This window comes from Aotus nancymaae, unplaced genomic scaffold (assembly GCF_030222135.1).
Source record: "Aotus nancymaae isolate 86718 unplaced genomic scaffold, 86718_ANA_hifiasm-v0.15.2.pri h1tg000004l, whole genome shotgun sequence".
NCBI lineage: Eukaryota > Metazoa > Chordata > Mammalia > Primates > Aotidae > Aotus > Aotus nancymaae.
Genome location: NW_026988415.1, coordinates 24,786,316 through 24,798,767, shown reverse-complemented (window position 1 = coordinate 24,798,767; position 12,452 = coordinate 24,786,316). Strand labels below are relative to the sequence as shown.

At 34.5% G+C, this 12,452-nt stretch overlaps 1 protein-coding gene across 15 annotated transcripts in view; it reads left to right on the top strand.

Annotated features, from left to right (window-relative positions):
- STAG2 (STAG2 cohesin complex component) overlaps positions 1 to 12,452 on the top strand; it is a 145,341-nt gene that overhangs the window by 94,925 nt on the left and 37,964 nt on the right. For all 15 annotated transcript variants that reach the window (XM_012475322.2, XM_012475352.2, XM_012475315.2 and 12 more), the window contains 7 exons: positions 4,335 to 4,442; positions 5,786 to 5,897; positions 8,747 to 8,864; positions 9,295 to 9,398; positions 10,431 to 10,523; positions 10,645 to 10,734; positions 11,377 to 11,580. In XM_012475322.2, coding sequence (XP_012330745.1) covers positions 4,335 to 4,442; positions 5,786 to 5,897; positions 8,747 to 8,864; positions 9,295 to 9,398; positions 10,431 to 10,523; positions 10,645 to 10,734; positions 11,377 to 11,580 — 829 coding nt within the window. The remainder of the gene's footprint in view (positions 1 to 4,334; positions 4,443 to 5,785; positions 5,898 to 8,746; positions 8,865 to 9,294; positions 9,399 to 10,430; positions 10,524 to 10,644; positions 10,735 to 11,376; positions 11,581 to 12,452) is intronic.

Here is a 12,452-nt window from a genome sequence, read left to right as displayed (position 1 = left end):
ATACATGAGAGTATTTGGTTCAGACTCATCTAGGTGTACATTTTAGTAGCTTACATCGTGGAGTTTTACAGCTAGAAGTTGAATTTCTTCATGTATAGTTAAGAAAATACAGGAAGAAGGAACCATAGAATATGGAAATTTTAACTGAGCTAAGAATTCATGTGTTCCCATTCTCTTGGCCAGTTTCCTTCCTATTTTTCTGTTTTTGATGCTCTTGAAATAAGCACATCAGTGTCTTAAAAAACATGTTTATTATATTTTGTTACACTTTTAGAGTATGAGCATTTATAATAATGTCTCTGTTATACTTCTCATAGCACCTTTAAACAATCTGAATTTAAGACCTACTATCTTAATATCTGATAGTGATGCTATGTTATTCATATTTTTCCTTTTTAAAAAATGGTAATAAAATACGGATTATGTAGAGTTCACCATTTTAACCATTTTAAAGTGTGGTTTAGTGGCATTACCTATATTCACGTTGTTGTGCAACTGCCACCACTGTCCATCTTCAGAACTTTTTCATCACTTCATTCTGGAGCTCTGTACCGATTAAATACTGATTCTCCATCGTTCCCTTCCCCTAGATCCTGGTAACCACTGTTTTATTTTCTATCTCTATGAACTTGTCTATTCTAGATATTTTGTGTAAGTGGAATCATGCAATATTTGTCTTTTGCATCTGGCCTATTTCACTCAGCATAATTTCTTCAAGTTTCATACATTATTATAGCATGTACTTCTGTTTGTAGCTGAATAATATTTCATTGTATGTATATTCCACATTTTGTTTATACATTTTTGCATTGATGGACATTTGGACTCTTTTCACCTTTAGTTATTGTCAATAATGCTGCTATGAACATAGATGTGCAGGTATCTGTTTGAGTCTCTGCTTTCAGTTCTTTTATGTATACTCATAAGTGGAATTGCTGGATCATATGGTAATTCTGTTTAATATTTTTTTGAGGAACTGCTGTAATGTTTTCCATAAAAGTTGCACCATTTTACATTTTACATTCCCACCAGCAGTATACAAGATTTCCAGTTTCTGTACATCTTCACCAATACTTGTTTTCTGCTTTTCATGATAAAGATTTATTGGGTTATATCTCTATACCAAGCACTTGGTTGGTATGTTGAGAGACTTAAAAATCAGAGTCTTCTCGTTTGAAAATAATATAACATTTTATAAAAATACCTAGAAATAAACAAGAAATCACCAGATACACGTGAAGAAGTGTTAATAAAATGCAACTAAGGGACATAAAAGAAGGCTTGAATTTGAAAAGCTCACCTAGGAAAACTCACTATTTAAAGGCTTGTAATCTTCCTATTCTGTATATTTATCACAATGTAAATAACAATGGCAAAGTTCATTTTTTAAGCCATAGCAAGCAAATTCTGACATTTCATATGGAAAATTTATCATGTAAGAGTTGCCAGAAGAGTATGATACCAACTAATAATGAGGACTAGCCCAATATAATTTTAAGTCATATATTATAGAACGATAGTAATTTAAAAATTTTGGTCCTGGTATATGAATAGACAAAAAGATCAATGGAGCAGAATAAAAATAGAGATAAACACATATGCATCTATAAAGTGACCATGTCAGGTTTTCCTGAGCATGATACGAAAGCTAGACATAAAAAGATCAGTGAATTGACTATACAAAACCTAAAAATATCTGTGTTCCATAAAACACCATAAACTCTGAAAACAAATCTCAGATTGGGCAAGATATTTGCATCAAAGTAGTTGATTTTTGCAAATCAGTTAAAAAAATCTATAATAATAGGAAAACAGTCAAATGTTATGGATCAGATCATTGACAGAAAAGTACAAATTTAAACATGTGAGACGATGTTGGGCCACACTTAACAAACATATATCTTAAAGTGAGAGTTTTAAATCTGTTTACTTGGCAAAAATAGAAAGTGTTTAGTAATTACACCATGTTGTTGAGGCTATGCCATAACAGGTCCTTTTACACTGTGATGGGAATATAAATTGGTCTAAGCTCCTTGGAGAAAAACTTCAGTATCTATCAGAATTTCAAATACTCATGTTCTCTAACAAAGCATTGTTTGTAAGAGCAGAATTTTGAAAACAACCAAGGGTGCATATCAGTAGAGGAAGAATTAAATTAGTATGTAAGATAATGCTAATATAAACACTTTATAGGGATAAATTCATTTAATACCACAGCTCAGTGAGATGGTAGTGGTTATTCTCATTTCTGTGAATCAAACAACATTGCAGTAATTAAAAAGAAGGCAGTTCAACAGCTATTGATAATTCAGGGAGTTCACTTACTTTGGAATTTCTTGAGCAGTCTGTTAACTGTTGTATATTTTCCTTTTTTTTTTTTTTTTTGTTTTGTTTGAGACGGAGTCTTGCTGTCACCAGGCAGGAGTGTAGTGGCGCAATTTCCGCCTCCTGGGTTCAAGTGATTCTTCCGCCTCAGTCTCCCAAGTAGTTGGAACCACAGGCGCGTGCCACTATGCCCGGCTGATTTTTGTATTTTTAATAGAGACTGGGTTTCACCATGTGGGCCAGGATGGTCTCGATCTCTCGACCTTGTGATCTGTCCACCTTGGCCTCGCAAAGTGCTGGGATTACAGGCATGAGCCACCGCACCCGGCCTCTTTCCTTTATTTTTAATTATATTTAAAAATCATAAATGTTACGTATGTATGTCATATATAAAAATATTGAAAGAATTCTGAAATAAAGTAATAGTACTCTACATATATTTCTATAGCTTCTTTCCCACCATTCTCTACAGTACACTGGAGGCATCTTTTTTTCTGATATTTTTATCAAAGGTGGTAGACATAGCCATTCATGCTGATTTTCAGCCATTAATATTACCTAATAGTTTAGATTTCTTAGGAATGTTCCTTTTCAAAAAGTTAAAATGAGTGAACTTCTGTAGAGTTACAATACTTTAACTTGTTTAATTCAATGTGTTTTTGTTTTTTAGAGACAGGGTCTTGCTCTATCACCCAAACTGGAGTGCAGCGGTTCGATCATGGCTTGCTCCAGCCTCGCTCTCCCAGGCTCAATCTGTCTTCCCACCTCAGCCTCCTATGTAGCTGGGACTAAAGCTACTATAGTCTCACCATGTCTGGCGAATTTTTTTTTTTTTTTTTCATGTTTTGTAGAAATGAGGTTTCATGTTGCCCAGGCTAGTCTTGAACTCCTGGGCTCAGGTGATCCACTCACCTCAGCCTCCCAAAGTGCTGGGATTACAGGTGTGAGCCCCCACCCAACCTGATTCAGTGTTATTTTGTTAAAAACACACAAGTCATTTTTCCAGAAATAATCTGATATTATATAAAGAACAATTGAAATCGGTGTGCTTTTGAAACTTGAATTTTATCAATTTAGTTTCTTTTTCTCTCAAAAAGAAGTGATACTTAGACATCAGACTTCTGGAAGCTTTCAACACAACAGAAAAAAAAAAGAGGATCTGTGTGCTTCAACTATCCAGTATTCTTAGACTTTTTTTCCTCTGGCAGTGGTCCTATGATTTTCATTTACATATAATGGTAAAAATGGATTATATATATATCACAGTAGACTAGAAGCATATTGGGAGAGAAAGAGCTGCCAGGAGCCAGGACCCTGAATGCAGTTGCAAGGGAAGAATACAACAGCATTTACCCTGGGGTACTGTGGTTGATGGGCCTTAATAATGATTATGATTTATCGAAAATATTTTGTTAGGCTTATTTTGTTCTTTAAAAATAAGAAAAAATAAGCATTACGTTTTAGTAATATATATTTTTTTCAATGATTGCAATTAAAGATCTTTGGCACTTAGATTTTAGTTATTTGGAAAAACCACTTATATTGCCTTATATGGTGTTCGGTACATCGTGGATGAAGTATTCTTGATTAAAGTGATATAAATGGGACATTAGTACATTTTGATGTAGTGTTGTAACTCAATGTTACTATGAAATATGAGCAAAATATTATCTGTGATTTTTAACTCTAAGCTCTTAGCTTGCTGCCCCTTCAGTTTCTATATTAGTTTTCATTATTTTGTCTTCCTTTTCTGTCAGCATCCATGTGACATAAATCTTAAACGTTCATTTGTTTACCTTCTGTATTCACTTTTAATTTTACCTGCCATTTATCTTTGATAGATTTTGGTGGATGATAATTAAATAAGATTGGTTTGGGTTTTTTTTTTTCCTTTAACACAAATTGTGAAACTTTACAACTTTTTAAAACTATGAACATGAATTTTTGTACTGTTAATATGCTTTGAATTATGACATTACTAAAAGCACCTGTTACTACTTATTTCTTAGGAGTAGTGAAGAAGTCCTTACTGCAGAAGATTGTGAAAATGTCTATCATCTGGTTTATTCAGCTCACCGGCCAGTAGCAGTAGCAGCTGGAGAATTTCTCTACAAAAAGTAAATCTATATTTCTGTTACTCATTTTCTAAGGCATGCTTTCATAGCAGTTATTTGTTTTGTTACACTGGACATTAAAATTATATATATAACTTACTTTAAAAATTACTCAGTACAGATCATATCGAAGCTTTCACATTTTACTATTTCCTTTAAAAGTTTAGATTTCTCCTAAGTTCTTTGATTTATTTAAGTTAGATCTTTAAAGGGAAATGTACCTATGTCTTTTAGTGAACATGTTTGGAAAGATACCTAACTATATTATAATATTAAGACTGACCTCTTCCTAATTCTTTACCCTTCTAATACCTGCTTCATCTTCTAAATATTGCTTATGTTATATTTAGTGTTTTTTTTTTTTTTTTTTTTTTTTTTTTAGACAGAGCCTCTCTCTGTTGCCCAGGCTGGAGTGTGCAGTGGTATGATCTCAGCTCACTGTACCCAACCTGTGCCTCCCAGGTTCAAGTGCTGCTTGTGCCTCAGCCTCCCGACTAGCTGGGACTACAGGCTGTATTTAGTCTTAAACTTATTTTTCCTTTGCTTTAGAAAATATTAAAAGATTCTTCAAGTACTTAATATAGTTTGACATAAGAATCCTAAGAATTCTACAGTCTGTTTACTTTTATAATCCTATTTAACATTCAGATTAGGAAGTATCAGTAGAAGTGTGAATATCTGATCACAGAAAACACTCAAAGATTGTTACACAATGGCTTTCAAAGAGACCATTTTGAGCCATATAGATTAAACTTTTCTTGTTCCTTTGATTTTATTTAAATGCCTGTTTGGGGTGCAGCAATTATTAGAAAGAGTAGGTAGGTAGTATAAAACATTTACACTACAGTTTTCTATTCATTGCTGTTTAGTGTTAATTCTCTTGTTGTTTATGAGGAAAAATGGCCATGCTATCCATAGTAAAAGGACAGTAAGTTGGGATAATTTTGCAAGAAGAAAGGAAGGAAAGTATGTGTTTAATTTTCAAGATGAATATGTATCATAGATTTTTTAGCATAAATGGTGCAGCTTTGTCATTGTACTACTTTTTTGAAAGGTGACAGTTATATAAAATACAATAAGATTTTAAAAAAGAAATAATTTGTAACTCAGTACAATTAACTTGAGAAGTTAGTTTAAAAGGACTTAGAATTACCATCAAACATGAAATGAAAAGGGTTTTTAGCAGTTACTTGTGTGGTATGCCAAAATGTTGGATGATATTGTACCTATCCAGTTCTCCTTTACTCCTTTGTTAGATCCTTAAATATGAAATCCACACAGTTATTTTTTTTTGATTAGGAGATATTTGTTTTGTTGTCGAAAAAAACATTTTACTTTTTTCACAGGCTCTTCAGTCGTAGAGATCCAGAGGAGGATGGAATGATGAAAAGAAGAGGAAGACAAGGTCCAAATGCCAACCTTGTTAAGACATTGGTTTTTTTCTTTCTAGAAAGTGAGGTTAGTTGATAGTATTTATTTTATACTTAGGTTCAAAAAATTTTGGAAAAGGGGTTAAAATGAGGTACATTAAAAAGAAATACTGTGTGTAGCACAGTAAATTGTGACTAGAATAGAGCTCTACCCACTCCACAAATTTTTAAAATATGCTTTCTACTTTTAGTGAGATGTTCAAACAGTAGGATTTATGTATAGTGCTGAGAATATTAATTTTAGAGTTCAAAATCCTGATTGCCAGTTGGGCTACTCTGCTTACTATTTGTGTGACCTTAGGTTTAGCTACTTACTCTTTCTAAGCCTCAGTTTCCTAGTAAAAAGATGGGTAATCTGAAACAATCTGTAATCTGTATAAAACTTAACATAGACCTAGAACATTATAAGATCTCAAATGTTAGTACCTGCCATTTAAATTGTAGATGTGGACTTAAACTAGTCTCCCTAAAGTTGGAAACCTACCTGTTAGCCAGATTTTGAGAGGACTCAAAATTTATTTTTGGTGTTCATATTATATATTATTTAATTAGTGATCAGACCTTTTAATTTTCTAGTTATTTCTGTATTTGGGCATATAATTGATTCTTTATTCTTCAGGATTTTCTACATGATGCAGTCAGGTCATTTGCAAATAAAGATAATTTTCCTTTTCCTTTCCAACATTTTTTCCATTTTTTTTCTTGCCTTATTGAATTGGCTAAGACCTTCAGTAGACTGTTGAGTAGGGCCAGTTGCGGTGGCTTACGCCTGTAATCCCACCGCTTTTGGAGGCTGAGGTGGGTGGATCACGTGAGACCAGGAGTTTGAGAACAGCCTGGCCAACATGGCAAAACCTCATCTCTACAAAAAATACAAAAATTAGCCAAGCTTGGTGGTGCATGCCTATAATCCCAGCTACTTAGGGGACTGAGGCACAAGAATCCCTTGAACCTGGAAGGCAGAGGTTGCAGTGAGTCAGGGTCATGCTACTGCACTCCAGCTTGGGTGACGGAGCAAGATTCTGTCAAAAAAAAAAAAAATTGACTAAAGTGGTGAGAGTAGACATTTTTGGATTGCTCCTGATCTTATGGGAAAAGTGTCCAATATTTCCACATTAATTACATTGTTAGCTATAGGTGTTTTATAGATATTTATAATCAGATTGAGGATGTTTCCTTTTATCCTTTTTTTGCTGAAAATTTCTAACATGAATGGAAATTGGATTCTTTAAAAAGCTTCTGCATTCCTTGAGATGATTGTTTTATTTTTATCTTTTATTATGTTAATGTGTTGAGTTATGTTGAATGACTTTTTTAAAATGTTGAATCAACCTACTTGTTCATGATGTTATTCTTTTTATATATTGCTGGATTCAGTTTGCAAATTTTTTATTTGATTTGATTGATTTATTATTTTTTTAAGAGACAGAGTCTTGCTCTGTCACTCAGCGTGAAGTGCAATGGCGTAATCATAGTTCATTGCAGCCTTGAACTTCTGGGCTCCATTGATCCTCTTGCCTCAGCCTCCCTAGTAGCTCTGACTACAACTGTGTGCCACCACCCCCAGCTAGTTTATTTTATTAGATTTTTGTAGACAGTTGGGGGTCTTTCTGTGTCCCAGGCTGGTCTTCAACTCTTGGCCCCAAGTAATCCTCCCTCCTTGGCCTCCCAAAGTGCTGGGATTACAGGCATGAGTCATGGCACCTGGCCCAGTTTGCCAGTTTTTGAGGACATGCCCTCTAGGTTCATAAAGGATTTAGGTTTATATTTTTTATTACTTGTAATTCCTTTGACAGATTTTTGTATCATGATTATGATACCCCTCATCCCGCCAAATGAGTCGGGAAACAGTAGGGTGTTCCCCGCTCCCTGAGATGAAGTCTCACTCTGTTGCCCAGGCTGGAGTGCAGTGGTGTGATCTCAGCTCACTGCCAACTGTGTCTTCCAAGTTCAAGTGATTCTTCTGCCTTAGCCTCCAGAGTAGCTGAGATTACAGGCTCATGCCACCACGCCTGGCTAATTTTTGTATTTTTAGTAAAGAAGTGGTTTCACCATGTTGGCCAGGCTGGTCTCGAACTCCTGACCTCAGGTGATGTCTGCCTCGGCCTCCCAAAGTGCTGGGATTACCGGTGTGAGCCACCACACCCAGCCAACAGTAGGATCTTTTAAACTTCACATAATGAAGAGAATGTTCTGCTTATATATCGAATTGACAGACATGCATTTTGTATTTTAATTAACCATTATCACTTCCATTCAGTTAAAATAAATTCTTAGCATACCTAAGAATTGAGAGTAGTTAACTGATGTAATATTAGGTCCAAATAAGCAGTAAGGATGCATATAATCTCTTTATAACGTACCTTCCAGAACTGGTGCGGTGGCTCATGCCTATAATCACAGCACTTTGGGAGACTGAGGTGGGCGGATCACCTGAGGTCAGGAGTTCGAGACCAACCTGGCCAACATGGTGAAACCTCATCTCTACTAAAAATACATAAATTAGCTGGGCATGGTGGTGCATGCCTGTAGTCCCAGCTACATGGGAGGCCAAGGCAGGAGAATCACTTGAATCCGGAAGGCGGAGGTTGCAGTGAACCGAGATTGCACCCATTTCATAACAGCCTGGGCGACAGAGCAAGACTCTGCCTTAATGTTTTAATTATTATTGTTAAAATGTTTAATGATGCTACCTAACAAGTCTTTCTTAGAGCAAGCAAACTAAGGCGGTTTCTTCTCTGTCCTTTCATCTGTTTGACATCAAAAAATAGATAGCTGTTTGAGAGTTTGTATGTGGTGCCAATAAAGCTTCCATTCTTTTGAGTTAAGGCTAGTATGCTATTTGTCTAAGACCACATTGCTCTTTTTAAATTTTAGTTACATGAGCACGCAGCATACCTTGTGGATAGCATGTGGGACTGTGCAACTGAGCTGCTCAAAGACTGGGAATGTATGAATAGCTTGTTGCTGGAAGAACCTCTTAGTGGAGAGGAAGGTAAGGATGTTTAATTAAGGTATTTTTGTTTAGACAGTTTTGTAAGTAGTTTTTTACTCATTTCATTTGTTTATCCTTTTAATTTTAAGATAATTTGATAGAAAATCTTACTTTGTGCATAATTTTGTTTTCATATACATAAATATTATGCTATGTAAAAAGATGTAATTGCTGTCAACATGCTTTATTTTTTTGTATCTGAGTTCTTACTTTCTTTACCCAAATGTATGTATCTGTGGTGGATAGATTTGGAATGCTGAGGGATTTAGGAAGGTTATCTTTTCTGTGATGTAGTAATGGGATTTTCTTTAGTACCTTAGGTCAGATTCTGTTTACAGGTAGAAGAAACTGTTATGTAATAATTACAAGTGCCATATAGAGAGAAGAAATAGGCTGTTTCTTTCTGACTTTTTTTTTTTTTTTTTTATAGCACTAACAGATAGGCAAGAGAGTGCTCTGATTGAAATAATGCTTTGTACTATTAGACAAGCAGCTGAATGTCATCCTCCTGTGGGAAGAGGGACAGGAAAAAGGGTATGCCAATCAATGTATTTCCAATATTCTAAACTCTATTTCTCCTTTTTCAGTATCTTTTTAAAAATTTCATTTTAACCATGAAACAACATTTTAAAAAATTGTTTTATTTTTCAGAAGACCTTTGCTTATAAATGTGTTAGAAGTAAATTTTAAAGCATTAGCTGTTTGAGAAATTTGAGTTCTCTATAGATACTTTTTTAGTTACTGCAAGAGATATGATTGACAGTCCTTGCCTTCATGACTGAATGTAGTGTGCACCATTTGGAATGGTGCAGTTATATGTTTTATTTATAGATTTGCTATCATTTTCTTCTAAAATAAAATTAGAAATAAAAATGGAGTTAATTTTTTATTGAAATAGGGAAAGTCTATTTCCTGGAATCAGATTTTAATGCATTATTATAAAGTTTACATGAATTTGCATTTTATATCAACATGCAGGCTTTTTCAAACTTTTGACTGTAACGCACAAAAATACATTTTTATATTGTGATCTATTACACATGAATATATTTGTGTTTGTATATAACTGAAACAAAATTTTATTGAAGACACTGAATGTGATCTTTTCTATATTTTGTTTCTGTTTTTTAAAAATTACTGTTTCTTTTTTGTTAATTGCTGATAGCAATTTACTGTTTTGAATTTGTAACTTAACGTGCCATGTACCACAGTCTAGAGTAAGCAGAAATGCTGATCAATTCCTATATTTTATATATTAGCTCCTAAACTATATTTTCTATTTTTAACTGATTCTCCTATCATCCAAATGTAGAATTGGTTATTTCTTATTGGATATTGATTTTCCCTCTAGGACTATCCAAATTTTTTTGTTATTTCAGGTGGCTTTGTGTTTTTATCATGTGTTAGTTATTCTCTTTTGTGTTACTTTTAGGGATAATGTTTTATAGTGAAATTTTTGTGTCCATCTCTTAAAGTTTTAGTAATCATATTGTATGTTTTAACTAAAACTTGAACATTTAACAGTTAGTGGGCTTAATAAATATAAAAGTCTTTGTGTTACTTTAGGTGCTTACAGCAAAGGAGAAGAAGACCCAGTTGGATGACAGGACGAAGATCACTGAGCTTTTTGCCGTGGCCCTTCCTCAGTTATTAGCAAAAGTAAGTTTGTGTCAATATCATAGTGTTACTAAAGAAATCAGAGTTTTTTCCTAAATGCCTCACAGAATATTATAATGCTTACTTATTGTGATCTTTTCAACATGATCTTTCTATTTCACAGTACTCTGTAGATGCAGAAAAGGTGACTAACTTGTTGCAGTTGCCTCAGTACTTTGATTTGGAAATATATACCACTGGACGATTAGAAAAGGTAAGATTATTTTGTGTAAAAAAAAAAAACACCTTAAAAATTGTTTAGCTCATTTCATCATAGCGTTTGTATTTCTTAAAATTTGTTTCTGGAACATATTTTAAGAAAGGAAACCTATAGCTTAGGTCTTCTGTATTTTAGATTAGTTTGACTTAAAGAATGGTGGTAATGATGCTTCCCTTTGCTTCATACCCACAACTGTACCTTCATTCTTAGCTATTATGTTACTATATCACTGATCACTTACGGAGACTGGGGGTGGATAACTAGATAATAACAATTAGATGAGATTGGGTGCATTCAGGGTGGTATGGCCATAGATGGTAATAACAATTATAAGACAGAATCAGCTAATATTTATTGAACACTTTTGCTATGTTCTATGAATTATTATAAGCTCTTTATATAAACATTCTCACCCCAGCCCTGTGAGGTAGATAATATTACTTCCCCTAAAGTTGAGGAATAAGTGTGGCTGGATCAGTATACTGATTTATGATTAGAAAAGTGCCTTAAAAATGTATGCCCCGTGTTACAGAGTTACTGTATTTGAAAATTTTCTCCCTGGTGATACGGTGATGTAGTCACTTTATACCTATCATATATGCCTTAGTTTTGATGAAAAATGTTATTATTTTGCAGCATTTGGATGCCTTATTGCGACAGATCCGGAATATTGTAGAGAAGCACACAGATACAGATGTTTTGGAAGCATGTTCTAAAACTTACCATGCACTCTGTAATGAAGAGTTCACAATCTTCAACAGAGTAGATATTTCAAGAAGTCAACTGATAGATGAATTGGCAGATAAATTTAACCGGCTTCTTGAAGATTTTCTGCAAGAGGTATATATTTTAACTATTACAAGTATTTTGTCAGTTGAGATCCTCTATTTCAGTAAGCTACTTAGTCGCCCAAGTGTTAGTCCTAGTGATAGTCTTTAGCAGTATTTTGAAACGATGTTCAGACTTTTCATTCTGTGACTCATTGGGCTACTCCTCCACCAAAATAGGAAAGTGGTAAGAATCTGTGACTTAGATAAGGTGAAAGCAAAATTAACATCTTTTTTGTTTTGAGAAATGATCTGGACAGTTACCTGGTGTTCACTGAACCAGGGCTGTTAAGAAATAGGGTGTTATTGGAACAGAAAAGGAGAGCTAGATTTAGAGTAGGTAGCCTGAAAAAGAGTATTTCTCAGTGTTTTGACAGTGTAGATTAGGGAAGACATTACGTATGTATGTATGTATGTATGTATGTTTGTTTGTTTGTTTGAGACGGAGTCCTGCTCTGTTGCCCAGCCTGGAATGCAATGCTGCCATCTCAGCTCACTGTAGCCTCTGCCTCTCAGGTTCAAACTATTCTCCTGCCTCAGTGTCCCAGGTAGCTGGGACTATAGGCACGTGCCACTGTAACGGGCTAATTATTATGTTTTTAGTAGACAGGGTTTTGCCATGTTGGCCAGACTGGTCTTGAATTCCTGACCCCAGGTGATCCACCTGCCTTGGGCTCCCAAAGTGCTGGGATTACAGGGGTGAGCCACTGTGCCTGGCCTGGTTTTTGATATTATAAAATTTTAATAAATTACTATTATAGCCACTGCTACTTTTGGAGTGTCCTGTGTTGTTCTCTTGTATTTCCAAAGAGCCTTAGTGCATAGCACTTAAATACACTTGTATTTTTATTGTGATTGTTATTTTTTCCAGAAATATATATTTAC